The 27199-nt window shown below is 53.0% G+C and overlaps 10 protein-coding genes across 10 annotated transcripts; 7 read left to right on the forward strand and 3 right to left on the reverse strand.

The window, feature by feature from the left end:
- Positions 1-277: 277 nt before the first annotated feature.
- N0V89_001111 (uncharacterized protein) lies at positions 278-2053 on the forward strand (the record flags this gene model as incomplete). Its single annotated transcript, XM_056209926.1, has 1 exon — positions 278-2053. The coding sequence occupies one exon, from the start codon at positions 278-280 to the stop codon at positions 2051-2053; it is 1776 nt and encodes a 591-aa protein (XP_056076748.1).
- Positions 2054-2178: 125 nt separating this feature from the next.
- On the forward strand, positions 2179-4515 carry N0V89_001112 (uncharacterized protein; the record flags this gene model as incomplete). The annotated part of the gene is made up of 3 exons (XM_056209927.1): positions 2179-2866; positions 3119-4221; positions 4276-4515. The coding sequence occupies 3 exons, from the start codon at positions 2179-2181 to the stop codon at positions 4513-4515; spliced, it is 2031 nt and encodes a 676-aa protein (XP_056076749.1).
- Positions 4516-6240: 1725 nt separating this feature from the next.
- Positions 6241-7061, forward strand: FPS1 (glycerol channel; the record flags this gene model as incomplete). The annotated part of the gene is made up of 3 exons (XM_056209928.1): positions 6241-6609; positions 6660-6833; positions 6885-7061. 3 exons carry the CDS (start codon positions 6241-6243, stop codon positions 7059-7061), a joined length of 720 nt encoding a protein of 239 aa, XP_056076750.1.
- Positions 7062-7540: 479 nt separating this feature from the next.
- CDC45 (DNA replication initiation factor cdc45) lies at positions 7541-11501 on the forward strand (the record flags this gene model as incomplete). The annotated part of the gene is made up of 3 exons (XM_056209929.1): positions 7541-8299; positions 8349-10115; positions 10809-11501. The coding sequence occupies 3 exons, from the start codon at positions 7541-7543 to the stop codon at positions 11499-11501; spliced, it is 3219 nt and encodes a 1072-aa protein (XP_056076751.1).
- Positions 11502-13510: 2009 nt separating this feature from the next.
- N0V89_001115 (uncharacterized protein) lies at positions 13511-14603 on the reverse strand (the record flags this gene model as incomplete). The annotated part of the gene is made up of 2 exons (XM_056209930.1): positions 13511-14454; positions 14507-14603. 2 exons carry the CDS (start codon positions 14601-14603, stop codon positions 13511-13513), a joined length of 1041 nt encoding a protein of 346 aa, XP_056076752.1.
- Positions 14604-15027: 424 nt separating this feature from the next.
- N0V89_001116 (uncharacterized protein) lies at positions 15028-16126 on the forward strand (the record flags this gene model as incomplete). The annotated part of the gene is made up of 2 exons (XM_056209931.1): positions 15028-15201; positions 15257-16126. 2 exons carry the CDS (start codon positions 15028-15030, stop codon positions 16124-16126), a joined length of 1044 nt encoding a protein of 347 aa, XP_056076753.1.
- A 158-nt stretch (positions 16127-16284) lies between these two features.
- N0V89_001117 (uncharacterized protein) lies at positions 16285-17301 on the reverse strand (the record flags this gene model as incomplete). The annotated part of the gene is made up of 1 exon (XM_056209932.1): positions 16285-17301. One exon carries the CDS (start codon positions 17299-17301, stop codon positions 16285-16287), a length of 1017 nt encoding a protein of 338 aa, XP_056076754.1.
- A 1371-nt stretch (positions 17302-18672) lies between these two features.
- On the forward strand, positions 18673-20911 carry N0V89_001118 (uncharacterized protein; the record flags this gene model as incomplete). The annotated part of the gene is made up of 2 exons (XM_056209933.1): positions 18673-19229; positions 19384-20911. 2 exons carry the CDS (start codon positions 18673-18675, stop codon positions 20909-20911), a joined length of 2085 nt encoding a protein of 694 aa, XP_056076755.1.
- Positions 20912-22903: 1992 nt separating this feature from the next.
- Positions 22904-23755, forward strand: tbp1 (TATA-binding protein (TBP); the record flags this gene model as incomplete). Its single annotated transcript, XM_056209934.1, has 3 exons — positions 22904-22951; positions 23005-23613; positions 23681-23755. The coding sequence occupies 3 exons, from the start codon at positions 22904-22906 to the stop codon at positions 23753-23755; spliced, it is 732 nt and encodes a 243-aa protein (XP_056076756.1).
- Positions 23756-25492: 1737 nt separating this feature from the next.
- On the reverse strand, positions 25493-26797 carry N0V89_001120 (uncharacterized protein; the record flags this gene model as incomplete). The annotated part of the gene is made up of 1 exon (XM_056209935.1): positions 25493-26797. One exon carries the CDS (start codon positions 26795-26797, stop codon positions 25493-25495), a length of 1305 nt encoding a protein of 434 aa, XP_056076757.1.
- Between the last annotated feature and the right edge of the window lie 402 nt (positions 26798-27199).

Consider the following 27199-nt stretch of genomic DNA (forward strand, 5'->3'; position numbering starts at 1 on the left):
CCTGTTCCTGTTCACTCTTGCTCTTCCCTTTCTCCACCGTCGCTCGTTCAAGACCCACCCGTGCAGGTGCTGCTTGTTCTGTTGAAGAGCGTGCCTGCTCTTTCCATTCTCGACGGACGCATTGAACCATAGATAGCTTCACCGGGACCTGGCCCGCCCTGTTCGACTTCTGGCGCTGTCTGCTGCACTCACTCCAACGCTCGTCCTCACCCACCTGCTCGGGCGCCTACGAGCTTGACGCCAACACCAACTCGACCTCCCTGATCGCGCGCTCAACATGCCGCGTCGGCAGTATATCGCCGACTTGAAGAAGGCCGAGGTCGGTGTGTCGATTGCCGGTATGTTTCTCCCTCATGCCAGCCCAAGATCCGTGACACAGAGGCCACCATGCCTGCAAACACTGGACCAAGACGCTCAGTTTACAAACACCTCTACGTACAAGCTGCGTACACGGCGTCAAACTCACTCGCTTAAAGCCCAACTCACTGACCAACTAGGCATCTCCCAAGTCAAGACTGGAGGCGATGACGGAGAGTTCACCTTCCTTTGCTTCGCCGATGGCAAACAATACAAATTCTCGGCGCTCATTCCTGACGTTTCTGAGTATCCTTCAAATCAAATGTACATGTTGATCGCGCCAGACGACGCTCCCAAATCAGTTGCAAACGCTCTCTCCGGCATCGCAGAGTCCGCCTTCGGTAAATCAATTGAGCAGCTACTAGAGCTTACATCGCGGAAGCTGGAATCGACAGACAACGATGGTGATCAGCAAATGTTGAATTCGCAAGATGTCGGCATGGCAGAGGAGGATTCTGAAGACGACGACGTGGACGACTTCTTTCCCGATGATTATGAGATTCAGAAGCCTTTCTCGATGCAGCCCGATGACTTATCTACACAAGGGTTTGCACAGCCATCATCCAAATTTCGCTCTCGCATACGTTCTGATCTGCGGAGCGCGAAGGCCGCTGGTTTCAAAGTAGGCCATTTGGGCGCACTATTGGAGGGTCGTGGGTGTTATGTTTCGATTTCCTGCCGCATAGCAAAATTGGGCATCTCCGAAGAGGCTATGCAAGCTTGGCAGGTGCAGCCGCAAGAGTACCTCGTCGTCATTCTTTCCTATCCCAACGGCTACAAAAACATGTCCGACCTGGAGGGTTACGATGTGGCTACTGCTCGACGCCATTTTGGCATTAAGATTGGCATCAGCACCACATATAAGCCGACCTTGCAGGAGGCTGTCCAGGCCCTTACCAAACTCAGTAAAGAGGAGGAGGTGAAGCGTGAGAAAGAGATGGAGAAAGGCCAAGATGGCGGATCTCAGTCACAAGGTGCGCCCGTGCACAAGGGTTTCCGGAACTCGTTCATCTCGCGTCCGCTCCACGATCTTCTCGAGAATCGCTTTCCCCAGCTACTAAAGTTTCGATACAACGGCATGTCATGGAACGGCGCTGAGGAATTCTATCACGACTCCCTCGGCTCTCACAAGCCTTCAGATCTGGGTTTGGCAGACAAGTACATGAATGCCGAAGCGGTCGGTACGGCTTACCCTTCAGTCGTCACAGCCGATCACATCGCTGATTCCTGGACTGGTGGAGAGCACTCACTCCCGCTAGTGGGCATGCAGTTCGTCCTACGCCACTTCGTTCGTTGCACCGAATTCTGCCTCATCTGCTTTCGCAAGATGCCAGATGATCTACAGGCTATCAAACCATACGTATGTGAACAGCCTCTCTGCCTGTACCAGTATATGTCACTTGGGTTTGGGCCTAGCATTGAACACGAGATCCTTTCACAACCTAAGGTCGTTGATTTACTGATTAGCTTCTGTCACACGAGCGCACTGTCCGGCAAATTGAACGACTTTCCCACTGGACTGAGCCTCATGGTGCCGCCATCATCAGCATATGAAAGCGACTATACAAATGATCAGCAATATACTTATAACGGTTATCCACAGTTCCAGAAGCAACCAGCATCGCAGGCGCCTACTACAGGTGGTGCAGAGGTCAAGCCAGGTGAGTTACAGAACCACGTGCAGTTGTTTGTATAGGTCCAGTCTCTGTTCTAGCCAACATGGACATTATGCATCTTTTGCCTGCGCGCCGAAAATTTGCATGCATTCGCTGACCTTGCACATCAGGAACTCTAAAATTCAACGCTGCAACCAGAGAGATCATGTTTGACATTCCGGAAGGAAAGTGTCCCTTCAAGGCAGGTGACTGGCTTATCATTCGCACAAATGACAACAAGGCGAAGGCGCTGCACTGCCGCATCACTGAAACATACTTCTACCCGACCATCAAAGTCGCTGAACCTATTGTGCCCACAATTTCGCAGCTCACGTTTCAGGCAGCTGCCTTGCCTTCGAAGAAGATCCCGACGCCTGCACCAGCATCTCGGGTGGAGGATGTGTTCAAGCAGGCGACTTTCTACATGTACGACCAGAACTTCGACTCCCTGTCGGTTGCTCATAAGCGCGAGGCTATATTTGCCTTGCTTGATCTACTTCCCAGCATTAATGACATGAGGAAATATCTTCAGCGCAAGAAACAGTCAACATTGACTTCGTGGGTGGATCGACTGTCTCCTGCTGCTCTTGGCGTGCTGCGTTGGATTATCGCATCGAACAGGGCTTGTATCATGCAAGTGCAGGATCCGGATACGCCAGGATTTAAGACCCAAGAGCGCCTCTGCGGTATGTCCGGCTGGACGCAATTCAGGTTTGCGATGGGTGCACCGGACAAAGAGCGCCGTTTCGTACAAGCTGTTCGGGACACCTCGAATCGACTAAGCCTCAAGCATGATACCCTGTTCGCCTGGCATGGTAGCCCCCTCCACAACTGGCATAGCATCATTCGTGAAGGTACGTACAAACTACACACAGCGAGTGGAAGGGTTCGGGCAATTCAAGCTAGCCGGGAGTCTATCATAGCCACAGCTGCCCCTCTATAGAGCCTTGCCATATTAGCGTAGACACTAGAGAGAAGCTGCCGTTCCTGTTAGTTGCTGAGGCCTCACGCTACACAAAGCGGGACTTAAGGTTTATGCGAAGTAGCTGATCTTTCTGCTGTTATCCAGGACATGCTGAATCAAAAGGGCTAACTTTCCCATCTAGGTCTACACTTCAAAGACACCGCTCATGGCCGGGCGTACGGACACGGCGTCTATCATTCTCTGGATCTCAACACGAGTTTGGGATACTCCAGTATGTATGGAGGGGCAACAGGCGGTGGTTGGGCCATGAGCAACATCCACGTCTCCCAGGCCTTGGCCCTCAATGAGATCGTTAATGCTCCCCAAGAGTTCGTGAGCAAGAGCCCTCATCTTGTCGTTGCCCAATTGGACTGGATCCAGACTCGGTATCTCTTCGTTCAGACACGAAATCCAGATTATACTCAGCCATCTGCACCGAATAACACCAGCAAAGAGATCATGCCAATAAATCCAGTCCCACAAGACAGCTCGTACACCCCTCGAGGTGTTTCCGGCTCCTTGGTCATTCCCCGATCCGCTATCCCGAGTCACCGTGGGCAAGGCTCCCGCACAGCTGACCCGTCTGCCAAACGTCGCAAGACTGCGAATGGTACTACCTTTGCCGATCCGATCGAGCTCGATGCAGAAGATGATGGAGCAAGTGTCGCCACGCTGGAAGAGGATCGTTCTATCTTTGACGAGGATACTCCCATGATCCAACCTGGAACCCTCCACACGGGTATCATTACGCCGACTCCTTCTAAGGGAAAGGGTAAAGCCACTACAGGCTTCCTCTCCAAGCTAATTGGCTCCAAATCCTCTACTCCACCACTATCACAGCCTCCGACTGATTATCTACCGGGTAAGCTTGATTATAGCCTGCTACAGATGCTTGCTCAGCCGGCATGGGCCACGCCGTCCGCTACTCGTCGTCTGATGCAGGACTTCAAGGCGGTCATCGCTATTCAGCACCAGACGCCGCTGCATGAACTGGGCTGGCATATCGATGAAGAGAAGTTGGAGAACATGTACCAGTGGATCGTGGAGTTGCACTCTTTTGATTCGACTCTCCCCCTGGCGCAAGATATGAAGAAGAGGGGAATCACGAGCGTAGTGTTGGAAATGCGTTTTGGCAAGGATTATCCGATGTCGCCGCCATTCGTCCGGGTCGTCAAACCGCGCTTTCTGGGCTTCCAACAGGGTGGAGGTGGCCATGTCACTGCAGGTGGTGCTCTCTGCATGGAGGTATGTTACTTCTCAATTACTTCCGTACTACAATAGAATGCTAACTTCACTCAGCTTCTCACTAACAATGGATGGAGCGCGGTGTCTACGATCGAGTCAGTCCTGCTACAAGTCCGCATGGCCATGAGCTCGCTCGATCCCAAGCCAGCACGTCTTGAGAACCATAGCCGTGAAGACTACGGTGTTGGTGAAGCTGTGGAAGCATACATTCGTGCTTGCAATGTACACGGTTGGACAGTGCCAGATGGCTTCAGGGAGATGGCATTGGGTGGCGCTGCGCCTAGGTACATTTGACCGGGCGCGTCGTCCCTAATACCTCTTCCCTGATGCTTTCCCTTAACGATTAACTATGTGGTGTTGTCATCTAACGAGCGCTAAGCGTACTCGAGCTGGTATTGCCAAATTTGGCACAATGATGGGCATTTGGCGTTGGTGGATCTGCATGTAGCATCATCACGGCGCATCGGTGGTCAGGTAAGATCCAAGCTCTTGAGGCGGTCATTGTTGGGTCTTCGTACCTTTACTTGGGTGTTGTTAAGGCTTCGACGCATTATAGGCTAGATGTCACCAAATTACGGTTCGCGTATATGATGATATTTCGAACATCTCTCCCATGACTAACATTGTGAAGATGGGATTGCGTACAACGCAAGCCTCGGCGATCATTCGCGTGTTTGCATCCAGGCACCCTTTTCTACAACATCAAACGTGATGCGACGGCAAGACTGTCGCAGGCTGTCGCAAAGTCAAAATCTCGCCACGCAATGTCGCAGTAGCAATTCAGGATTGTTGTGAGAGAAACATTGGTATAACGGTCAGATGGCGGAATTTCTAGAGATGAAGTCACATCAAAGTTCTTGCGATCTCCGCCGGATCGGGAACAACTGGCGATGCACCAGTGTGGCGATCCCCAGACACATGGGGCGATACCGCATCCGGTATCGCGCCGAAGTCCTGCAAGGGGGACCGTTCGCGCCCCACTGGATCCACCCAAGTCACCCTCCGCGGAAGCACAAACATGCGATTTTGCAGAATTCTCGAAATCCCATGTATCCACAGTTGCCACAATCTTCTTCACGCATCGGCGATACCCCTTTGTGATGGACGGGCTGAGGCACAGACTTTTGCAGGGGTGGTCGATCTTATTCCGAACGCGTGGAAGACGCCGCGACCTCAGGGCCAACTCGGCCAACGTCATTCTCGTGTTGCGAACATGACGGCTGAGGAGGGGAAGCTGCACCGATTCTTCACAGGCTCACTTCATGCTCTTGCATCGCGATATACCATGTCTGGTTCTAATCCGCGAGCGCTGCTTGCTCCGCTAGCATGGTGCGTCTAGTCGCGAGTAACGAGTTGTGCAAGTGACGTATATGGACACACGATGTTGTTAGAATGGGGCTGTGGAACCATGCAATTCTGTGACCCATCTTTCTTCACTGTCGACTTTTTTCGAGGACCAATAGTTGTAGACCCGCTTTGCTATCGTAGCAATTGTACTTAAGATGGACCCCGAACGCCATGACTGCTGGGGCGCCGACGAACAACAGGACTCTCATCCGCTTGACCAACCCTCCCAACCGGAAGCAGATAGGGTGACCTCTATTGCACGCTCCACCACCCTTTTGCAAATATCCACTGAGCAGTCCAATTGTCAGAGCACGCGTCATACTTCATTTCGATAGAGAACTCGCCTTCGATGCGCCATCATCGCGCCAGTCTTGGATTGCACCCTGCCGCACCACTTCATGATGAGCACGCGCAACACGAACGACAGGATCTCTTCTGGTCTCGAGTACGGACTACGCTGAGAGAGCCGTTCGCAGAATTTTGGGGCGTCGTGATCATGATCATGTTCGGCAATGGCTCCGTTGCCCAGGTTCTCTTGTCCACAGGACAAACAACAGGAGCACCCGGTGGAAATGGATTCGGTGCATATCAGAGCGTGAATTGGGGGTAAGCGAACTGAATCCTTTTAACTATATTTGCTGACTTTTTGATTTCAGCTGGGGAATAGGCGTCATGCTCGGTATCTATGTCGCTGGCGACAGCGGCGCCTACTTGAATCCCGCCATCACCTTTTCGAACTGCCTATATCGACAGCTGCCGTGGCGACGATTTCCCGCATACTTTATTGCCCAGCTACTCGGTGCCATGGTCGGCTCATGCATCGTATATGCCAACTACATCAGCGCCATCGACTACTATGAGGGCGGTCATGGAATACGGACAGTGCCGCCAGCATCGAAGGCCACGGCCGGAATCTTTGCTACGTACCCGCAGCCGTTCGTCACGAAAGCTAGCCAATTCTTTTCTGAGTTCATTGCGAGCACGGTTCTTATGTTCGTGATTTTTGCACTGAAGGACCGCGCCAACATGGGAATGGCAAAGGTAAGGAGGATCAACTGGCATGGCCTGGTATATACTAACGCGATGTGCAGAGCGATCAATGGTTCCCACTAATGCTTTTCTTCCTCATTTTCGGCATCGGCGCATGCTTTGGCTGGGAAACTGGATACGCGATAAACCTTGTCCGAGACTTTGCACCTCGCCTAATGTCGTATGGTCTCGGTTACGGTCATGAGGTCTGGTCGGCCGGTGGATACTATTTCTGGGTATGGACACAATCTTTCCTTTTCTTATCATCACATTGTTAACGGTGGCAGATCCCCATAGTTGCACCATGGCTCGGATGCATGTTTGGCGGTTTTCTGTACGATGCGTTCATATACACAGGGCAGAGCCCGGTCAATGCGCCCTTCCTAGGATTGTCGCATTTCTTCCATCCGAGGAGAGAGGTGCGTGCAAAGTTGCAAGCAGAAAAAGATTTGCAGATGGTGTAAGGTGATGGCTGGGGAGTTGAACTTCTTCGTTTCCGACGCGTCTTTGTTACTGAGCGAGCATTTTCAGCGGATGACAAAAGTGACGAATTATGAATATCAATCACATAGCTAGCAATCCAATTTTACACTCTACGATGAGCTCGCAATGATTGTTGATGATGTCGCTGACTGAGCCATGCGCGGGCCGCGGGATCCCACGAAACGCCACTTTCACGCTAAGCGATGCCTGGCATTAGCGCTCTTTCGACGCGTTCTCACTCACAGCTCCCGTAGCGCGCATCGCCCTCGTGCAAGCTCCCGCAACACACGATATCAATTGCTCCCCTACAGCGTTCCATTCTAGCCGTGCCTCTAGCTATATATTAATTTGGCATTTACCGAGCAATGAGCCTCAGCTAGTCAGTAATCCTTCCTACAGCCCCCCGAACGCGTCCCGCAGCGCGTGCACCGCAACATCCTCGCGCCCACCCAACGCCGCCATGTACCTCCCCCGAGGACTGATCGCACAGTTGTACCAAAACCTCGTCAAACGAAACCATGCCGCCGCTCCTCCCGTATTATTACTCGTCGCCCTCGAACCCGACGCGCTATGTGCGTGCCGCATCCTCACCGCGTTGTTGCGACGCGATTATATACCTCACAAAATTCAGCCAATAGCTGGTTATGGCGACTTGAGCCGCGCAGCTGAAGATCTAATACGGCCCATGCGGACTACACACGGAGGTAGCGGGGGTGTTGTCGTGTGCCTGGGTGTTGGTGGCATGGTCGATCTGGAAGAGATATTCGGCATGGAAGTCGACGAGAACGGGAGTGGGGGTACAGGCGACGTCGAGGTATGGCTTATGGATGCAAGACGTCCGTGGAATCTGTCTAATGTGTTCGGTACGCCCATGGGTCGAGACTCGGTTACAGAGGATTGGCTAAGGAAAAGAGCGGGTGTGGAGAAGGGAAGACTACAGCAACATTACAATTCTTCCAAAGGAGGCATAATAGTTTTTGACGATGGTGACATCGAAGAAGAGCTCGAGAGCGAACGCGAAGCTTACTGTGCGCTTGAAGAAATGCCCGAGGTGGGTGAGGGGGCAGAATCAGAAGACGAGATTGAGGACGATGCAAGACTCGACGAACCTCCATCAGGGCAGGCTCCTAGGAAGAGGAAGTCATGGAGTGGGGATGAAGATTCAGATGTGAACATGTCGGACGATGAACGTCCTAGTCAAAGACGGAGAAGTAATTCTGTAAGTATAGTACAAATTTCTACATGATGCTGGGCTGATGGATGCATAGGGTGGATCAATACCTTCAACACCGGAACGAAGACCATCACGACGCGGCCTCATGATATTAGGCGGCTCATCAGACTTCTCACGCTCCGATTCACGAAGCAGATCAACATCGCCTGCTGTCGCTGCACCAAAGGAGCAGTCGATCAAAGGCCTTCGGAGACAACTTGTGGTCATGCGTGAAAAGCATGACAAAACACTTCAAAAGTACTACGACCAAGGTGCCTCATATTCTGAGCCAGTATCATCCCTCGTCTACTCGCTAGCATCAGAGCTCGGCAGAGAAGACAACGATCTCCTCTGGAATGCTATCGTTGGAGTTAGCAGTCTCGAGCTGTACGGCCGAACAGGCAGCGGCGTAGGCCTGAACCCCCTCTCGGCGGCTGGTGGCTCAGCGGGCTGGAACGGTGATCGAGGTGAACGTATACGCTCTGTGCTGCGTGATGAAGTACGTCGCCTAAACCCCGTCGATATTAAAGACCTAGCCCGTGAAGCCACGATGGGTGACTCAACAGGCGTCATTCCCACAAGTGCCCGCTCCGCAACAGACAAGTCGATACGACTATCACCCGAACCTCGCTTCCTTCTCCTACGGCATTGGAGCTTATACGAGAGCATGCAACATTCGCCATACCTCTCCGCCAGACTACACATTTGGAATGATTCTGGAAGGCGCCGGCTGGACAAACTGCTTGCGAAGATGGGCGTTAGTCTCGCACAGTGCAAACAATACTACACTCACATGGACATGGACTTGAAGCGCGGCCTCCGCGAACGCCTTCTGAAATTCGCACCCATGTATGGTCTCGATGGCTTAGTTCCACCCGCACCTCGCGGTGGTGACTCCAAAGACGGCTGGGGCTTTGTTCGTTGCTGGGGCTGGAAGGCCTGTCTCTCTGCTATCGATGCAGGCGTAATTCTTGGTGCCATCCTCGAAGTAGGCGATGCAAAGTCGCTCTCTACTTCCTCACTTGACTCTTCCAATTTCGTCGGTACTCAGGACCACTCTGAGCAAGCTCTCGATTCAGCAACTGAAGCACAAGACCGCATAACAGCCCGATTTTACACCGCGTACGACGCTCTCGCTGACATAAATACCCTCACTGCACACATTTCAACCGCGCAGCATCTGCATAAAGCCATTCTGCGCACAGGCACAGCGCTGATCGAGAAGCGGCAGATTCGCCACTTAAAAGCGTTCCGCATGGCCGTCGTCAAAGAAGGTCCAGATGTACAGCTCTTTACGCACCCAGGAGCCCTGACAAAACTGGCGCTATGGATCGCGGAAGCGATTGTCGAGCTCAACGGGACCAAGGGGCGTAACAGAGGCAGCGAACTCGTAATGGCCGGTCTAGACGAGAGACAGGGTCGGTATGTTGTGGTCGGACTTGGTGGCGGTGGCGCCACCGAGTCTGCGAAGGAACGCATTGCCAAGCGTGAGAAGAAGAACAGGGAACGTGAACAGAAGAAGGCCGCAAAGGCGACCGAACAGGAGCGTAAGCGGCAAGCCAGAAAAGCGCGCCTTGAAGCCGCGGGACTAGAAGAAGACGAGGTCGAGGACGAGTCGGAAGAGGAGTCGGAAGAAGATGAGGAGAGCGAGGACGAAGAAGAGATAGGCAAGAGCGGGCGTAATCGATTTGGAAACGCTTTCCAGGAGGTCGTCAGGGAGACTGGCGCGAGAGTTCGCATGGACAGTTTTGAGGCGTGTGTGATTGAAATAAAGAAGGAGGACCTGAGTGGGTTCCTGGAGCGGCTGAGTATGAAAGCTGTAGTAGGTTGAGTGGTTCAACTATAGTTCCATGGGTTGGGCAATGGTTCGTGAGGGAAACAGGGTCATGATCTTTGATATGCTGGCGGCATGGGCGGCGTTGTGAATTTTGCTTCATGTACCGCGTGCAGCGAACGGGGTGGCATTCAGGGCATATGTTGCACAACCCGACATTTCTAGCGCAATCCGCATGTTCTTACTATTCTCTCATTTGAGCTTGTCTTGATATGCCTACCTTTGCGTATGCTGTGCATGAGAGAGCCCTTAGATGAGTCGTCTCAGAAAGCAAGATAACAAGCAAAAACTCTTGCACAGTGCGAATACAGCTAGGACTCCAGCAAGTCGCATTCAGGGTTATTCGCAAGCATAACTTTAGCAGCTATCCTCAACATCTTCTTTGGGAAACCAGTATGATACCGGCCGTTTTTGTGCTGTGTTGCCTTGCTACAATGACTTCACAGCCTGTTCCAGTGTGTATGAACAAAGATACGAGTCAGCACGCAGCTTTTAATGAATTTGGCAATAGAGGCTTGCTTTTGGCCCTTACGGAACTCAGATGAAAGACGTCGGAGAAGGTTATGAGGCAGACAGCAAAGTGAAAGCGGAGTCGAGCCCGGGTTGGGAAGATTGAGCAAGAGGTTGTTTGTCTGACTTTCCTTGGCAACATGGCACGCGTATGGCACTTGCCGGACTGAGCCTGAGTCCCTGAGTCCTGGTCAAGGCTGGCAGTATTGGGAAGACGCGGTCCTCGCGCGTCAACACCGCTCATCTTACCGTGGACGCACGCTCTTCTCGTATGAAGCTCCTGACGACTCTGTCAACAAACACCCGCAGAAGCAGTGGCTCAACTTCGACCTGCCCCTCATCATGAACAACCTCAAGTCAGATCCAGCCGTAAATCGACCGGATACCTCCGTCGTGCCTGACGTACCGGTCGCTAACCTTCGCACCATGCGCTTACACAAGACTCTCGCCTTTCGAGAAGGACACGGATGGCCCGAACAAAGCGTACGAGCGCTCGATATTAGCTTGAATGCGGGAACTCGGTTCGAAGACCTTCCTCAAAGTCTGAGGGATCTCGCGCGGCTTCTATTTGTGAAATACGGGCCCATCTATGTTGGCAATCAGAATCACTTCATGGTGTGCCGAAAGTGCCTCGAGGCCTACCAATGTTTGCCGGACAATCTCAAGGAGATGATCGACGAGATCTATTTTCCAGACAACCTGTTTCACTTCGATAACCAGTCGAGAGTGCACCCACTTCTCTCGAACCGGAAAGAGTCTAGAAACATGCGACGAATTGTTGTCGATCTCAAAGATCTTGACAATGCGGTCCCGTCTCTACGAACCCTTGCAAAGGGCCTAAGGCTTTTCAAACAGCTTCGATAACTTGAGATCGGGGTCAACGAGGCGCAGATGGTTCAAGCAATGTGCCAGGTAGACCAAGATTTTAGTGCAGTCTTGATGCGGCCTCAAGATATACCATTTACGATGAAAAAGCTTATACTTCGCATGCGTGGACTCAACCACCTGCAGCAGACCTTGGTACCCAAGGCATCGTTTAACAAGCCGGACATAAAAGGACAATCCCGAATCTTACTACAGTCGCTGTACCGGCCCGATTCCCGGAGGGGTGTTGGAGGCGATGATTGCACCTAGCATGATGTGTCGGAGCAAAGCTGGTAAATTAAGTCCAAACAGTCCCGACGAGGTGTGCTAATGGAATATCTTGAAGCTGTCGCGAGGCGACAAACACATATGCGGAAAAGCATCTGCAAGTGCTGAAGACTACCAACCGGGTAGAACTGCACTATCCAAAGCGCCAGTCGCGAAGCGACCACGTTGATCGGCGCGAGTTCAGGAAAGGACAACTGGGACACCCGACGAAACACTCGTAGCACTATCGACATCGCCAGTGAAGCGAGTCCGCAAACCACCAGCACGGATTCATTTCTGTAATTTTTCCAATTAAATTGTAAGTGACACCCGGGCAAACAATCACAGGAAGCTCCCCTGCCTGTTCCATGATTGATACTGACTTGTTCCTGCCATACAGGAAGAATCGAATATACTACTGTACATTCAATAATGACGGACCCATCCATCCTACCAAGAATGCACCCACGTCATTTTATAGGGAGAGTCAGCAATCTCAGCCTAGCCAATGGCCACAATCTTCACTCGCCCCCATCCTGGTCTGCAAACAAGTGTACGAAGAGGCTCTTGGCTTGTACTATTCGCAAAATAGATTCCTCTTCTACTATCCTCTCCAAGCAACAATGTTGATTCAAACTATCTTTGCCCGGCGTACTTTCTTCATAAAAGACATCGACCTGTGGTATAAAGCTTCCTACAAACAGGGCGGAATCAATCTCTTCGAAGTTACTGTGTCTCAGATTCCTCAACTCTCAAATTGAAGAGTTTAATTCTGCTCCTGATGGACATACGGCGTCCAAGAACGACGCTACGCGTCGGTTATTCACCGTAGTAGTAGAGTTTCCAGGCGAGGAAGGTCTGCGAGCGATGAGTCGGAAAGGCGTCAAGGTCAGCGTCATTTGCCCAGAGGCAGGAACGAGCCTATTCCATCGTCTCGACGAGAATGGTAACACAACACCATGGATTCACCTAGGGTTGGCTGCAAAGTTTACTCGCGACGCGACAAGTGCACAGCGCATGCGTAACGGCACCGAGGCTGTACAGCTAAGAATCAATGGTTCTTGATAGAGTTTCAGGTCTACATGGTGTACCTCAGTGTAGAGAAACCGGGGTAATGAGAGTCAAACAAGGTTGTTGATATCTCAAGATCTTGCGGATTCTTACAAAGTCCAATATCTGGGTCGCGGCCGCAATGATGATCCTATAGAATTTTGAGGATCGAAGCTGAACTGAATAATAGGTGTTATATTTGTATGCTTGCATCAACCTTCGTGTATGCTTCACTGGAGTCGAATAAGAAGTCGGACTCTACCTCGCACTTGGACTGTGTGTTAGTTCGGCGTGGACTGTTTCCTTGCACCGTAGTGCTTTGGGCTGAGAGTGCAAGACGATGTTGAAGCGCTTTCTACGGGTCGTGCCAAATTGCCGCTTGCTTGCTCAAGAAAATCAGTTTGCGCCGCGAGGTTGACAGACTCACCCACCTGCTTAATCACCCACACAGAACGCAGAAGAAGCAGCGCGAGCAGGCGCTCGAGAAGACAGCCAAGGTGATGACGGATCGTGTCAGCGTGCTCGAGACGCGCAAGACCAAGCTTTACTAAAGCTCTCCGCAGCCTTGCGTAAATAATTCGAGCTTTGGAACGTGCGTTCCACGGCGACGCGGTTCGTAGAGTTTCCGTCGATGTCTGACCTACACACCGGGCTTGATAATCGTTTCCGGAAATGCAGGAAACTCGCTGCGGTCACTGTTCTCTCATTGATCTCCACCATTTCGACTGCTTCTCCACCCGTCCCTGCTCTTCTATCAACCACGACCATTTGTCCCAGAACCAGGGCTGCACTTCCCAATTCCTTCGATCCCAAGGTAATCCCTCCTCTTTTCTCCTCGTTCGCCACACTACCAGTCCCCCGCGCAAGATATCTGTTTTGAGCTCTACACGACTGTAAGCAGGCGGGTCCATCGACGCCAGCGTGATCGCACGTTCTCGAAACCATGGGAACGGTATGGTATCTATGAAGGGATGATGAGGGTAGCGGATCTGAGCTGGCGTCGGGAATAGATCCGGAGGTATGCGCTGTAAAGTAAGGGTAGAAGAGGGTATCGTCGAGAGCGGTGAGTACCATGGCGATTGACAAGTGGGTTTCATGAGCTCTTCGATTGGCAGGCCAATTTTCATGCAATTGTAGAACACAACCTCGATCTGAGACTGACGGCTCAGGAAGATACCGTCCATTGAGGGATCTGGAAGCGGATAGATCACCGATGGTGGGTTGTTGCTTGTCAACGTCGACCAGTTGCCTGTCGCCCACGCCACCGGCCGTCTTTTCTTCTCTAGTGTCATGGTCGTATCTTTCTCTATCTTGAGCAATCGAAGACCCGCTATCAGTATCTTGGTAAGATCAGGCTCCTCCTCAAGTGCGAACTGTACAAGTTCATCTAGATCCGGCGCATCGTCACCTTTGAGCAGATGCTTGAGATCTGAGAAAGACGAGTCGGGTGCAGGAATTGACGGAATCTCCTCGGGTAAGTCGAGATCAATGTCGCCCAGGTCTTCGATAACGCAACCAGATGGTAATTCAGGCGCGTTGCGAGGGGCACTTTTCTCTGGCCTAGAATCCCCGTCCTTGGTTTGCAGAGCTGTGACTTGGCGTTCCAACTGCTCTAATCGCTCTTTGCGCTTCTCGCCTATGCCATGCATTAGCAACATCATTTCCACCGACGAAAAGCAGCTACATACGGTATGTCTTCTGGGCAGCTCGGTTCTGATTCCGCCGCTTCTCCGTCATCCTCCGCTTGTACGGAGCTTTCTTCGTCGGCTGCTGAGTAGCATCCATTTCGGCCTGTGATTTCTCCCGATGCGCGCGTAAGCCAGTGTTCCGAGGTACGAGAAATTTGGTGTACAAGAAGAGAAGAAGCGAACATCAGATGGGATGGGGTCAGCAGTGTGCGGGCAGCCGCAGTGGCTCTCGTCAGCCATGTTTTCCGCTTTGGATGGCGGATATAAGGCTTCTTATATCCATCCACCTTCCGCCTCGGCATCGCATGCTTCTATCTGAAATGGTACTCAGCGTCTCCATGACAATAACAAGACAGTAGTGATGGCTGATGGCATCGTTAGCCACACACAGGCTGTCCACCGCCTTGGATCACCGCCTTCGAGAAGCATGTCAATCCCCGCATGATCCGCTCGATTTTGTATAAAGTACCCAAGGTAGTCGCATTGTCCAGCAATCTCTTATATAGTTCAATTTGTCGAACATGGAGAACAAAGCAGCCTTCCTCAATTCTAAGGGTACGCCCTTGTCGATTCAACAGGCACATCTTGCCCAGCCCGAGGTGCATGAAGTCCTCATCCGCAATCACGCTGTCGCCATCAACCCTGTCGACTACAAGATACAGGATACTGGTGTTCTAGTTTGCGAATGGCCATATGTATGAACTAAAACAAATCACTGCGTGCCATACGCTGACATCTGATGGAACATAGATTTTGGGTGAGGATATTGCTGGCGAGGTGGTCGAAGTTGGCTCTGCCGTCACCTCTTTTCAAAAGGGTGATCGCGTTGTAGCATTCGCGCTCAACATCGTGACTCAGAGCCAGGCCAATGGGGGTTTCCAGCTATATACTGCCACTGCTGCAAGCATGGTATCGCTTATTCCCGAGAAAGTTGCCTTCACGGATGCTGTAGTATTACCTCTGGGCTTGGCTACGGCGAGTGGCGCTCTGTTTTCAACAGAATACTTGGGCATTGATCCTCCCAGAGCGGCGGAGCCTATCCCTACTGAAAATAAGAAGAAGCTTGTGCTCATTTGGGGTGGAGCTAGCAGCGTTGGATCTTGCGCCATTCAGCTTTGCGCTGCTGCTGGACTGACGGTGCTCACAACGGTTTCACCTAAGAATACCAACTATGCAAAAGACCTTGGCGCGGCCGAAGCTTTTGATTACAACGACAGTGCGGTCGTTAAGAATCTTGAGGAAGCAGCGCTTGGAAAGGAAATCATCGGAGCGTATGATGCTATTTCTTCCGAGGCCAGCCTGGCAGCCTGCGTTGACTTTCTCCATGCTGTTGGAGGTGGAAAACTGTCGCTCACGTTGACCAACACGAAACTCCCGGACCTGCCAGAAGGGGTCACCGTAGTTGCCGGACGGCCGCCACTTCAAGGCCCTGATGGCGGAGAACCAATCTGGAGGCAGGTGTACAAGGATTTCCTTGGTGCGGGTTTGCAGAATGGAAAACTGAAAGCCAAGCCAGATGCTTTTGTACTTAAGGGTGGCTTAGGAAGGCTACAGGAAGGTCTGGACCTCGTCCGAACAGGCGTGTCTGCAAAGAAGATCGTGGTGGAACTGATGAGTTAGATAATAAAGTCAAGCAACCGCGTGAGAAGGACGTTGTCATCAAGCTATCAAGTCCACAAAATGGAACAATCTAACGTCCAATTTTATAAAACGCCTCAAATCCAACACTGAAATTAAAACCTGCTCTTCCCTAGCAATTGGTACCGAATACGTGTTGGTTAGACACTGTTCATCTCTATGTCCGAGACACTGGAATATCCACCCTTCTTCGCCATCTTACGTTCGTGCTTCTCGGCTTTCTTCGCGGCCTTGATGATCTTCTTCTCGGCCTTCCTCTCCTTCCTGCTGGGAAATTCGCTCTCGGGACCTTTGAGTGCAAGACCTGGGTGGATGACGGCTAAGATAAGAATAGCTAGCGTCATGGGGAACGCATCTAGAGCCAAAGCGTACTTCTCGTGGTACGGCAGCGGATTGTCCACCCCAGTTCCAGCGGAGAACTCAATCAGACGGAAGACGATACGCATGGTGATGAGGGCCAGGGCCGCATACAGCGCATACGTAACCCACTGCCACCTCTTGCCGAGCCAGCCTGCGCCACTGGCTTCGAAGCGTTGGACCTCGATCTGGAAGCGAACGATAAGCGCGAAGAAGAGAAGGATAAAAAGCTGCTGAACGCCAACGCCCGTCATATAAACGTTCTTCCCTGTCTTCATGGTAGTCTCGCTTCCGCCGGGCGACAGCATAACACCGCCAACGGCTTGCACGAGGAATGAGAAAACATCGAGCCACACAAAGTATTTGCCCAGGCTGATGGCTTTGAAACCCCATACTTTCTTGTCAGGATGGTATGCCCAGATCAACCTTCCAGCCGTCATGTATACGTATGCGTTCACCCATAAGGGTGCAAGAAGAAAGAGGAGAGTGGCAGCGAACGAGTACGCCTGAGATTGCTGGTCGTGGGCCCCGAGAGCTCGAATGACGAAGGATATGGTCTCCCATGCCGTTCCCATGAGCAATACCCAGCAGAACCCTTTGCGGAAACAGATGGCAAGGGCAAGATGGGCGACGGTAAGTATACCAAAGAGCGTCGAGAAAGCGATTGCGGCTGTGAAGGACGGGGAGTATGCCCACTGTGCATTACATGCGTCAGGTGGAACATAACCGTATTGGCCTGGTATGGCTGTTGTGCAAGACGGGGCCGAAGTGGCCGTGGTTGTGGAGACAGTCTGGGCCATGGTAGGCGTTGCCATTGGTCCGATGGTGAGTTGATAAATAATTTGTTGGAATGATGAGGTATGATACTCAAGCAATGGTGTGCAATGGAAGTGGAGTGAAGTGAATGATGATGTGTGTCCTGACAGCACCTTTGGATCCCTTAAGTATGCTTCAAGAACGCTCCAACTGTGTTTTCCCCGTACTCCCGCGCAGCTCCTCTTGCGCGTCCTCACCGCGCCCAACTTGCTTCGTCACGTGCAGTGCTACAACAATTGACGAGCAGACCAATCAAAGGGCGTGCAGATGAGAACGGGGTAGAGCGTCTGCTAAATTTGACATAAGCAATGCCTACCATAGCTAAGCACATGGCGGACTAAGCCTCAGGACTTTGCGTGGCGCACGGTGTTGAGCCGCTCGTCTGATTGCTCAACACGGTTTAGCTCTTTTCCCAAGGATTTAGAGGCTGAAATACGCGAAGGAGCCAATGGCTGCCATGGGGTAACATGCCGCGTATGAACTGTGAGTATCGGTAGCCCTGGATTCGAAGTTGACGTGCTTCGCAAGCCGTCTGCCACCTAGGTAAGAAGCCGTGCTCGCATGTCGGACCAGACACCGTACAAGCAAGCTGGACACCGTCCAGCTTTGAAGTCAGCGCGAATTCTACCGAGGAATCACAAGGCATTGTTGTGAGCTTTTTGCATTTGGAACAGGGAACCTGAGGAAGATGTACGGTCGCAGGTGGACAGAGTGACAGGTTTACACTACTCGTAGTTGGCACGCAAGCGCATCCGAAGTGCCGGTGCGACTGATTCCGGCTCCACGTCCCTACTTCCACCTTGTATAAGATCCTTTTGCTTTCCTGTTCGGTCCGTCGAATTTGTAAATCTCGCACCTTTTCGTCGGTGCCTTGCACGGAAAGATCAATCGCACCGGGATGCAAAGCTACGCCATGCAAAAGAGCAGGAAGGCCTAGTCCGCTTCAAGAGGCAGTCTGGATCCTTGCTGCTGAGGGCGACGCTTCAACGTGGAGCAGAGGCGTGCGGGTTCGTCTGTACTGCTCGACGTCTAGAAGGCCCGAAGAATTGAAAATTCGTGCTTCTATCGACGAGTAGGATATATGCATTCCCATCTTTGGCGGCTAAAGGGCTCAAAAGTGGTGCAGCAAGCGCCACTCCTTATTGACTATGAGCGAGAATGAGCACGTTTCTGCAAACGACCTCGAACTGTCGCGCAGTTGCACCCTGATACAGCGGCTAATCTGCAGCCACCATGTGCACCATACAGAAGCCACTCAAGACTCAATTACATATTGTGCGGCGTGCTGTGTCTAGCGGATGTCTTTGTCGAGACTTCGCGACAACTTCGCCTATCCTGGAGGTACGCTCGACAACATGACACTCTACAACGCGCTTTCGACCGCGTTCCTCCTTCTGCCTGCGGCAACATGCATGGACATGGCTTTGACCAACACTCGAGCCGGTCATGGCCTCATAGGCTATGGCATCGACATGTACAAGCCGAACTGCGCCTACTCTTGCCGCGCCGCAATCTCGTCATGCACCTTGAACTGCTCGACTATGATGGAAATGGACGGCATGGATATGTCCATGGATGACGTGATGATGGAGACGTCTGCCGACTGCTATGCGACGGACGATGCGTTCTTACAGACTATGGCTTACTGCATCTCCCAAAAGTGCGAGGGACTGCAGAAATGGGAGCTCGAGAAGTACTGGAATGACAATATACCTGGTACGAGTGCGGTGCAACCCGTCCCGAAACGGACCTACCAGGAGACACTCGACAAGATTGCCAGTCCTCCGATTCAGACGGTCATCGGTGGGGATCCGTTGAACAAGACAATGCTTGTGAGCGAAGACGACTGGTTGGCGAACTGGAATGCGCAGGATTCGTTCGAAGAAGCTGAAGGAAAGCACGAGAAGTACAGGTAAGCTAATCCTTGTACGGAATCATTTCGATCCTGGTTCTGTTATTTGCGTACGCTTTGTCGGACGGACCCTTTACAAGCGGTACTATTCGAGAAAGTACCTTGTTTCGGATGATCAGCTTTGCGGTAAAGATCCGAGCTCACCTCCATACAGTATCATCATTGTTGTCACTTCTTTCGCGCTGCCTGTTGCCTTCTCACTCCTACGCTTCGTCCCCTTTCCGAACACCCTGGTCACCCAGTTCAACGCCTGGGTCATTGATCCTCCGCTGTGGGGTACAAAGCAAAAACAGCCGCTAGTTGGTGGTTTGGGCCTTATGCCAACGCGAGGTCAAGCTCTTTTCATCGCCTACTTCCTCGTCATCAACATCATCTTGTCCTCAACCGGCTACCGCTCGGCGCAGCCCAACGCATGGCACCCAGGCAGCGTACGCAATGAGATCATCATACTGGTCGCAAACCGAGTGGGCGTTCTAAGCTTCGCGAACATCCCGCTGCTGATTCTATATTCAAGCCGCAACAACATTCTGTTCTGGGTCACTGATTGGAGCCACTCCACGTTCCTGCTACTGCACCGCTGGGTCGCAGGCATAGCGACAATTCAAGCTATCCTGCACTCTGTTATTTACCTGCGTCTTAGGGTCGAGGCACATACCCATGCAGAAGAGAGCAAGCTGCCATATTGGATTTGGGGTGTTGTGGGGACACTTTCCATGTCCCTTCTCCTCCCTTCATCGGTCCTTTACATCCGCCACAAATCGTACGAACTTTTCCTCGCCTGGCACGTTGCCCTTTCCGTCTTGACGATTGTTGGCTGCTACTACCACATTCTCTTCCGCTTCGCGCACCAGTGGGGGTACGAGACCTGGATCTGGGCTGCAATGGCTGTGTGGGGCTTCGATCGCGTCTTACGGATGCTTCGCATGGCGAGAAACGGTTTGCGCTTTGCCATTGTCACCAAAGTCGACGATGACTACGTCCGCGTCGACGTCCCCGGTGTAGCTGCTACGGGACACGCATACCTCTACTTCCCAACCCTAACGTGGCGTGTCTGGGAGAATCATCCTTTCTCGGTGGCGTCTACTGCGACTCCTCAGTTCGTTCCGAAGTCGAAGTCGCTCAGGGATGAGGAGTCGGGCTCGTATGAAAAGGATGAGATTAAGATTTCTACCGCAGCCACTTCTAGCAATAGCTCGACTCATGGGCCGGCAAAACTGGGATTGACCTTCTTCCTCCGCCGGCAGGGTGGACTCACACATCACCTCCTCTCTCGCGCCTCCCTTCCAGTGTTGGTCGAATCGTCCTACGGCACACACGTTGACACATCGCATTTCCCGCATCTAGTCTGCATAGTCGGAGGTATTGGCATCACTGCTGTGCTGCCGTACTTGCGTTCGCATCCTGGATCTTCCAAACTATACTGGGGCGTGCGATCTGCTGGGATCGTGGATGCTGTTGACGACGAGCTCCTGAGGAGCGTGGACAAGGAGGTGTTTGTAGGAAGCAGGATGAACATCCGAACGGTACTGCAGGAGGAGGCTGCATTTGCTGGCGAAGGTGGTGTTACCGTGCTGGTCTCTGGGCCGGGCGGGATGGCGGACGAGGCACGGACTATAGTCTCGGAAATCGGAAGGCAGGGTAAAGTTAACATGAGGCTGGTAGATGAAGCGTTCAGCTGGTAGAAGGACACGCCGAGATGATGGAGTATTTTTTTGAGCGTTAGACCTTCACATAATACCAGATTTTGTCCATGCCTTGCTTGCACCATGTGCTCAGTTCGATGAACCTATCATAATGAATGCAGGGCGCCCGGGACATACATTGTCCCATTCGTTCGTCTCTCGACCTGTCCTCTTTCTCGTTTTCAAGTTCGCTTGTCGCTTGCCACGCAGCTAGGCGCCCGTACGTCCGCTCCTCGATCTGATCCGTGTCACCTTGACCACCAGCTCCCACACATACAAGCCAGACGACGTGTATCTCTCAAAGCGCCACGTGTTTTCAATAGTGAATTAGGCCGCTCGAACAGCTCTCTGTAAAGTCGTTCTCCCTTGGCTAATTCTGACAAGGGCATCCTGGGGTTAGGAGATTTGACGTTGACCTGGAAGTCCGGCAAGGAGTGCACGAGTCGTGGAGATGGTTGGAGGGCAATAGAGCAGATGTCGTGCGAAGGAGCCGTTGAATGTACATGGGGCATTCCTTCATGATGAAACGACTCACGCAAGAGTGTGATGCTTTGCGATGGATCGTAGCAGTGCGTCTTTCAACGAGGCTGAGGTCAAGGCGCGATAGAGTAAGCGGCGATGGGCGCTGCGTGACTCAGCGCGGCAAGACGGTGGCGGGGAAGAGCAAGCGCGCACGGGAAAGAGCAAACCACGGCACAGAAGAGCCCAACGCGGGATGCTGACTGCGACACACCATTGCTCGTCGCACGCTCGTCTTCCTGCGTGACTCCAACATGGCTTTGCTGGCGCGCGTTGGATGCAAGCGTTGTGGCCTTGTGTCTCTGCCTCTCTGCCCTTGTCCTCGGCTGTCGCTGCTGTTGTCTGGCCGGCGTGCGCTGCGGGCTGCGCGGGGATGCTTGTTGGGCCGGTGAGGCCGTGCGGGCTGCGGGCTGCATTCCAGCGTCAGACCGTTCGACCTGGCTGCGAGTCGCGTCCACTGTGCGGCGGCGGCGAGTGCGGCGACGGCGAGGGTGGGCGAGCGTTTGGTGGTTCACGATAGCATGGACGGTTGCAAGCGGCCTCGGCTCGGCGGGTGGTGAGGCAATGGCGACGTGGGCAAGTCGCCCGAGCGCTGGGGGCGTCATGGCAGACGGCGAAGGCCGGTGCCTCACGACACGGCGCTCGTCTCTGCGCACTCAGTCGCGCATCAGAGCGACGCGCAGCGCAGACGATGCACTGCGCCGGCTTGCCAGACGGCGCGTCGCAGGTGCACACGGGGTGCCGTGGAGGGCTGCAGGCGACTGGGCGCATTGATGGGCAGCCCCTATTCCTTCACCACCGACAGGCTGCAGAAGTTTCTGGCGCAGAGGCGGCGCGGAGTGGCCCGTGCGCAGGCAGACGTCGCAGGTATAAAAGCACCCGCTTCCCCCAAGTTTAAAAACCCTTTCCGGCCTGCTCACTCCGCCGCCTCACCACCACACCGCCCGTCCCCCACGCTGCTGCAAGCTGCGAATCATCCACGATTCCATTGCGCGCACACTAATAATCTGCCTGCGAATAAATCTATCGGTTTTTCGCGCGCTTCCACTCTCTCACAGGCACAGGAGCACTTTTTGCGCCCGCGCTAGGCCAGATCCGTCAGTCAGCCTTGCACCAAGCAGCAAGCAGTCGCTCCTCGGCTCGCATCCCTATAGACACACCAAGCGCAAGCTGGTATCGCACTCGGTGTCCATATTCCTCTCGAAGTAGATAGCTGTCCTTCCGGACACGACCGACGACTCGGCTTCACACACTCGGCACTGGGACTCATTGGGTTGAAGATCTCCTGCCATCGGTACGGACCTCCCCCGCCTCCCAAGCCCTGCGTCAAGGCAAAGACCGTCCTCGCTCGCGCGATTCGTTCCAGCCCGACCGACTGTGCCTGTCGTCGCGTCTATACATAGTTCTGACCTGTGCAGTCAAGCCAAGTCATCTCGAGTACCTCACTCGGACGAATCAATAATTGAACTCATCATGGATTCTCTTGTCGCCCATCCGTCGAACCCTCAACAGGCCAAGGCGGTAAGCATGCGTGATGTCTTCTCTTATTTACATGTCTTCTAACATCCCATCAGTTCACCGCGCCGGGAAGCTTGTCCTACCCCAACAGCGCTGCTGAGCTGACCCCTCCGTCCTCGGAGAAGAACGCCATGGGTGACGCAAAGGTCAACGGCGTCGCGACCCCTGCAGACACGCCCGATACCAACGCGAACGCCTCAGGTATCGTGCCCACGCTCCAGAACATCGTCGCTACCGTGAACCTCTCTGCCCGCCTGGACCTTAAGACCATTGCCCTGCATGCACGAAACGCTGAGTATAATCCCAAGCGTTTCGCTGCCGTCATCATGCGTATCCGTGAACCTAAGACTACGGCTCTGGTGTTCGCTTCTGGCAAAATGGTCGTAACGGGCGCCAAGAGCGAGGACGACAGCAAGCTTGCTTCCCGCAAGTACGCGCGTATCATCCAGAAGCTCGGCTTCAACGCCAAGTTCAGCGACTTCAAGATCCAGAACATTGTCGGTTCTTGCGACATCAAGTTCCCTATTCGTCTTGAGGGTCTCGCTAGCCACCACCACACTTTCTCCTCCTACGAGCCTGAGCTCTTCCCTGGTCTCATCTACCGTATGATGAAGCCCAAGATCGTGCTCCTCATCTTCGTCTCTGGCAAGATCGTGCTCACAGGAGTAAGTAGTATCTGTTCCTCACAGATGCGTAAACGTGAATGTCAGTGCTAACATACCGTGTCTATAGGCGAAAGTTCGTGAGGAGATCTACCAAGCGTTCGAGCTCATCTACCCCGTGCTTGCGGATTTCCGCAAGTCCTAGGCCAGGCCATGGGCTTTGCTCTCTTCATCTGTTTATTCTGCGGCATTGCATGGTGTTCTGGACATCTTTTGATCGGGTGGTCTCACTTTCACGGTTTTTTTAAAACGTTTCCCTTCACACATTGCGACTACGCCGGGTAATCTCGACGACCACAAGTCAAGAGTCAGTAGTGGCGGTTGTGGATTTTATCTCTCTTCTCTCAACATGGGTACGATACGGCGCCGCGGCGGTGCTGCACACGAGATTGACATCGTAGGATCGGAGGCGTAGATGATTGTTTGCTTGCTTTGAATGCTTGCGCGTGCGGACGGACAGTACATGTCCGCACATGAGGGGCTTGTTTGGGGCGGCCTGTGCGATGCCCGAGCTCCTCGGTGAATGGATGGTGGTGCTTTGCGTGTTATCGTGGTATCCTTTGGCAGGTTGACATGCTTGAAGATCTCAGCCGACGAGGAGAATACTTTAATAGCAATGCCACCACGATATATTCAATATTCAACATGATCGTGCCGTCGCTTAATATGAAAAGGCTGACGTGACTGATCGGGTGGTGTGCTGTGCGAGGGTGGGAATCCTGGAATCGCTTGCGAGGCATTGGTGACGCTCTTAGACAGCGGATTGTGACATTGCTTTCTTTAAGCTGCCATTGTTGGAGGCCTATTCGGTGACCGAGGGTCGTCGGTGTTGGATTCCTGAGCGTGGCGTTAGCTAGGCATCTATCATCCTCGATTCGATGGGAAGTACTAGAGGGCGTGGGCGTCCGTCACACTTTATGACCCGAGAAGGATCACGCCAGTATGCAGGTAGATGTGAAGAGGACAACGCGAGGGTGGTGCGTGTGCTAGAGTTTGAAGGTCGGCGGGGCGTCTACAGCAGCGGGCGTGGTGCGAAGCGTGTGTGCGTGCGTGCGTGTGTGTGAGGTGGAGCACACTGGGGAGGCGCGTTATTTGCTGTGTGCCTTCGTGGTTACATACCAGTGGTTCGACTGCATTGCACAACCTTGGAAGCAAGCGCGTCATGTGACGCGTCTGGTGCGGAGACGCGGGCCCGCGTCAATCTCAGGTTATTGCCTTTGTACCGCGTACAATCAAATGGCATGAACGGGTGCTAGGGTGCGTCGGACCTTCGAGCATACGTATGCTGCACTACAAACAGGACGACTTACTCTTGTTCGAATGGTGCGGGTATAGATACTATATTACTATTTACATCGCGCTACGAGTACAGTGATGGCTGTCTGGACAGCAAGGTAAGGTATGGGTATCATAGAAGTGCTGCGCGCGGTGACACGGCGATATTAGTGTACTATGCTGTACAGTGATGCACAGCAAGCTAGGAACCTGCCACGGCTCGTAGCTTTTGCTGGTTCTGCTGGCTCAATGTCTGAACCAGAGCTTTAAAAGTTTCTAGGCCTGTTTTGGGTGTCGACAGATCGCCACGCATGGAAGCGAAACCCCTCCGTGTCTTGCTCTCGGCATCGGAGAATGCTCATGCGTCGAGTGTAGGCAAGACAACAGGGTATACGGTGCGGACAGATGCTGCCATGGTCTCCGGCATTCCATGCATCGAGGTCGCAAGTTGGAGGACGTATGACCAACAAATGCATCGAGCAATATGCGGGGTGATGTGGAGTGTGAGCTGTTTGGGTAGAAACAGGACACTCCAGTATGTTTAGTCCGATTGTGACTATGCAAGGATCACGCAAGCAGGGAACCGTGACGGGAGTTTAGAAGCCGCTCATCCGTCTTCGTATTGATATTGATACGGTAGGTCGCCTGCCTCGGGGCTGGGGTTGAGTCGCACAACAACAGAGCCTGCTGATCGTAGCGAAGAAGTCGACGAGTTTGGTAGCAAAGTCGAAGGACTCCTCTGTACCGTTCTTCTTCGCACAGAGCCCTCATCTGAGACTGCTGATCGGATAGATGGCGTCCTTGGCTGAGCAAAGGCTCCACCGCTCATAGTCCTGATCATCGAAGGCGCCGTTTGCACCGTCTGCGGTGAGCCTGGACTAGGGTTCTCGTCGAATGAAAACTCGGAGCGGTTGTCGACCATAGGTGTTCTATATGGCAGGCCAGTGCGCGAGGAAGTATGGGAGGTGTACGAAGAGACGGTCGGGGCAAGACTGCGTGTTTCGGCATCGGACGAGGCGGCGCGTGCTTCGTCCATGACTGCGGGGTTTAGCTCTGTCATTCCGTTGAGTATCTCGGTGAAGACAGCCATGATACCTCTGAATTCAACCTCTGTTAGGCACTTTGTGGAGAAGCGTGCGTACTCGTAGAGGGAAAGGAACCTGGGTCCGAGACTGGGCGGATTCAGCAGACCGAACGATGATAGACGAGCTAGATAGTCGCGCAAGCCCATTGTCCGCGGTCGCTGTAGCAGAGCAACGATCTGCGCATCTGGTAGCATAGGCGTATCCTGTATACGAAGCGCGCGGTCCTCCAGAGCCGGATCAGGCGGCGCAAGTGAGACGGCTTTGGCTTCGATCAGGTTTGGCAGCTCGTTGACCACATTGTTGTATTGCAAGTTTGGTAGATCCGGACTCGCAGGGGACGCCCATCCAGGATGCGAGACATGACCCCATGGCGGCAAATCAGGATTTACAGGTATGACTGTAGCTGGAAATGCATGCCTTCTCTTGTGATGCACGCTCGCCGTTCCATGTCTGTCCTCATCGCCCGCCTCTCCCCGCGCATCCCGAGGCATACTGTCCCACGCGACCACTGCACTCCTCCGCAGCTTTTTGACGATCATCCTCCGCACCAACTTGCCCACCTCGCCATCCTCGATGGGAATGTATGGCTTCGGAATCGCTTGCAGCACGCTCCTATTCGTGTAAAGCCGCGTGCTGTAGATGAGTAGAATGATCAAGACGGTGAGCAGGTAGACACCGCCAATGACGAAGATCTTCTGGAGTTCGTCAGATCGGATGGACTGGTATACGGTTTCTGCGGGGGTAACGGCGAGGAGGACGAGGAGGATGCCGAAGATGACCGTGTACGTAGTCGAGTACCAGATGCGGAAGAGGGTCGGAATACGCATTATGGATGTTCTGCGATCGGGATAGTATTATGTATTACATGATTGAGGAATGCGACGGTGTTTCGATGTGGAGAGGCGTCATTGGGGTGTTGTTTGAGGGTTTGCTTAGATTTGCCAAGCGTACTACCCCAGGGTTGTGGTAGGCTATCTCCCGGCTGACCTGCGTCACTCGCTTTGATGGTCGCACGCTTTTGCTCTCAATGTCTTACGGGTTCCTGAAGGCGCCGATTAGCCTATCCCATGGGTTCGCGGGTTGCTGCGTCAGTCGAATAGGCAAGCCAAGGTCACGTTCTAAAACATTTGAACACGTTGAAGTTTGATGATACCTAAGGAGGTCCATGTTCACTTTCAAATGTTGTATCAACGAGCACGAAAATGGACAGTGTACAACGAGGGCAAGCC

This window comes from Didymosphaeria variabile (genome assembly GCF_027946475.1).
Source record: "Didymosphaeria variabile strain IMI 356815 chromosome Unknown scaffold_1, whole genome shotgun sequence".
NCBI classification, from domain to species: Eukaryota; Fungi; Ascomycota; class Dothideomycetes; order Pleosporales; family Didymosphaeriaceae; genus Didymosphaeria; species Didymosphaeria variabile.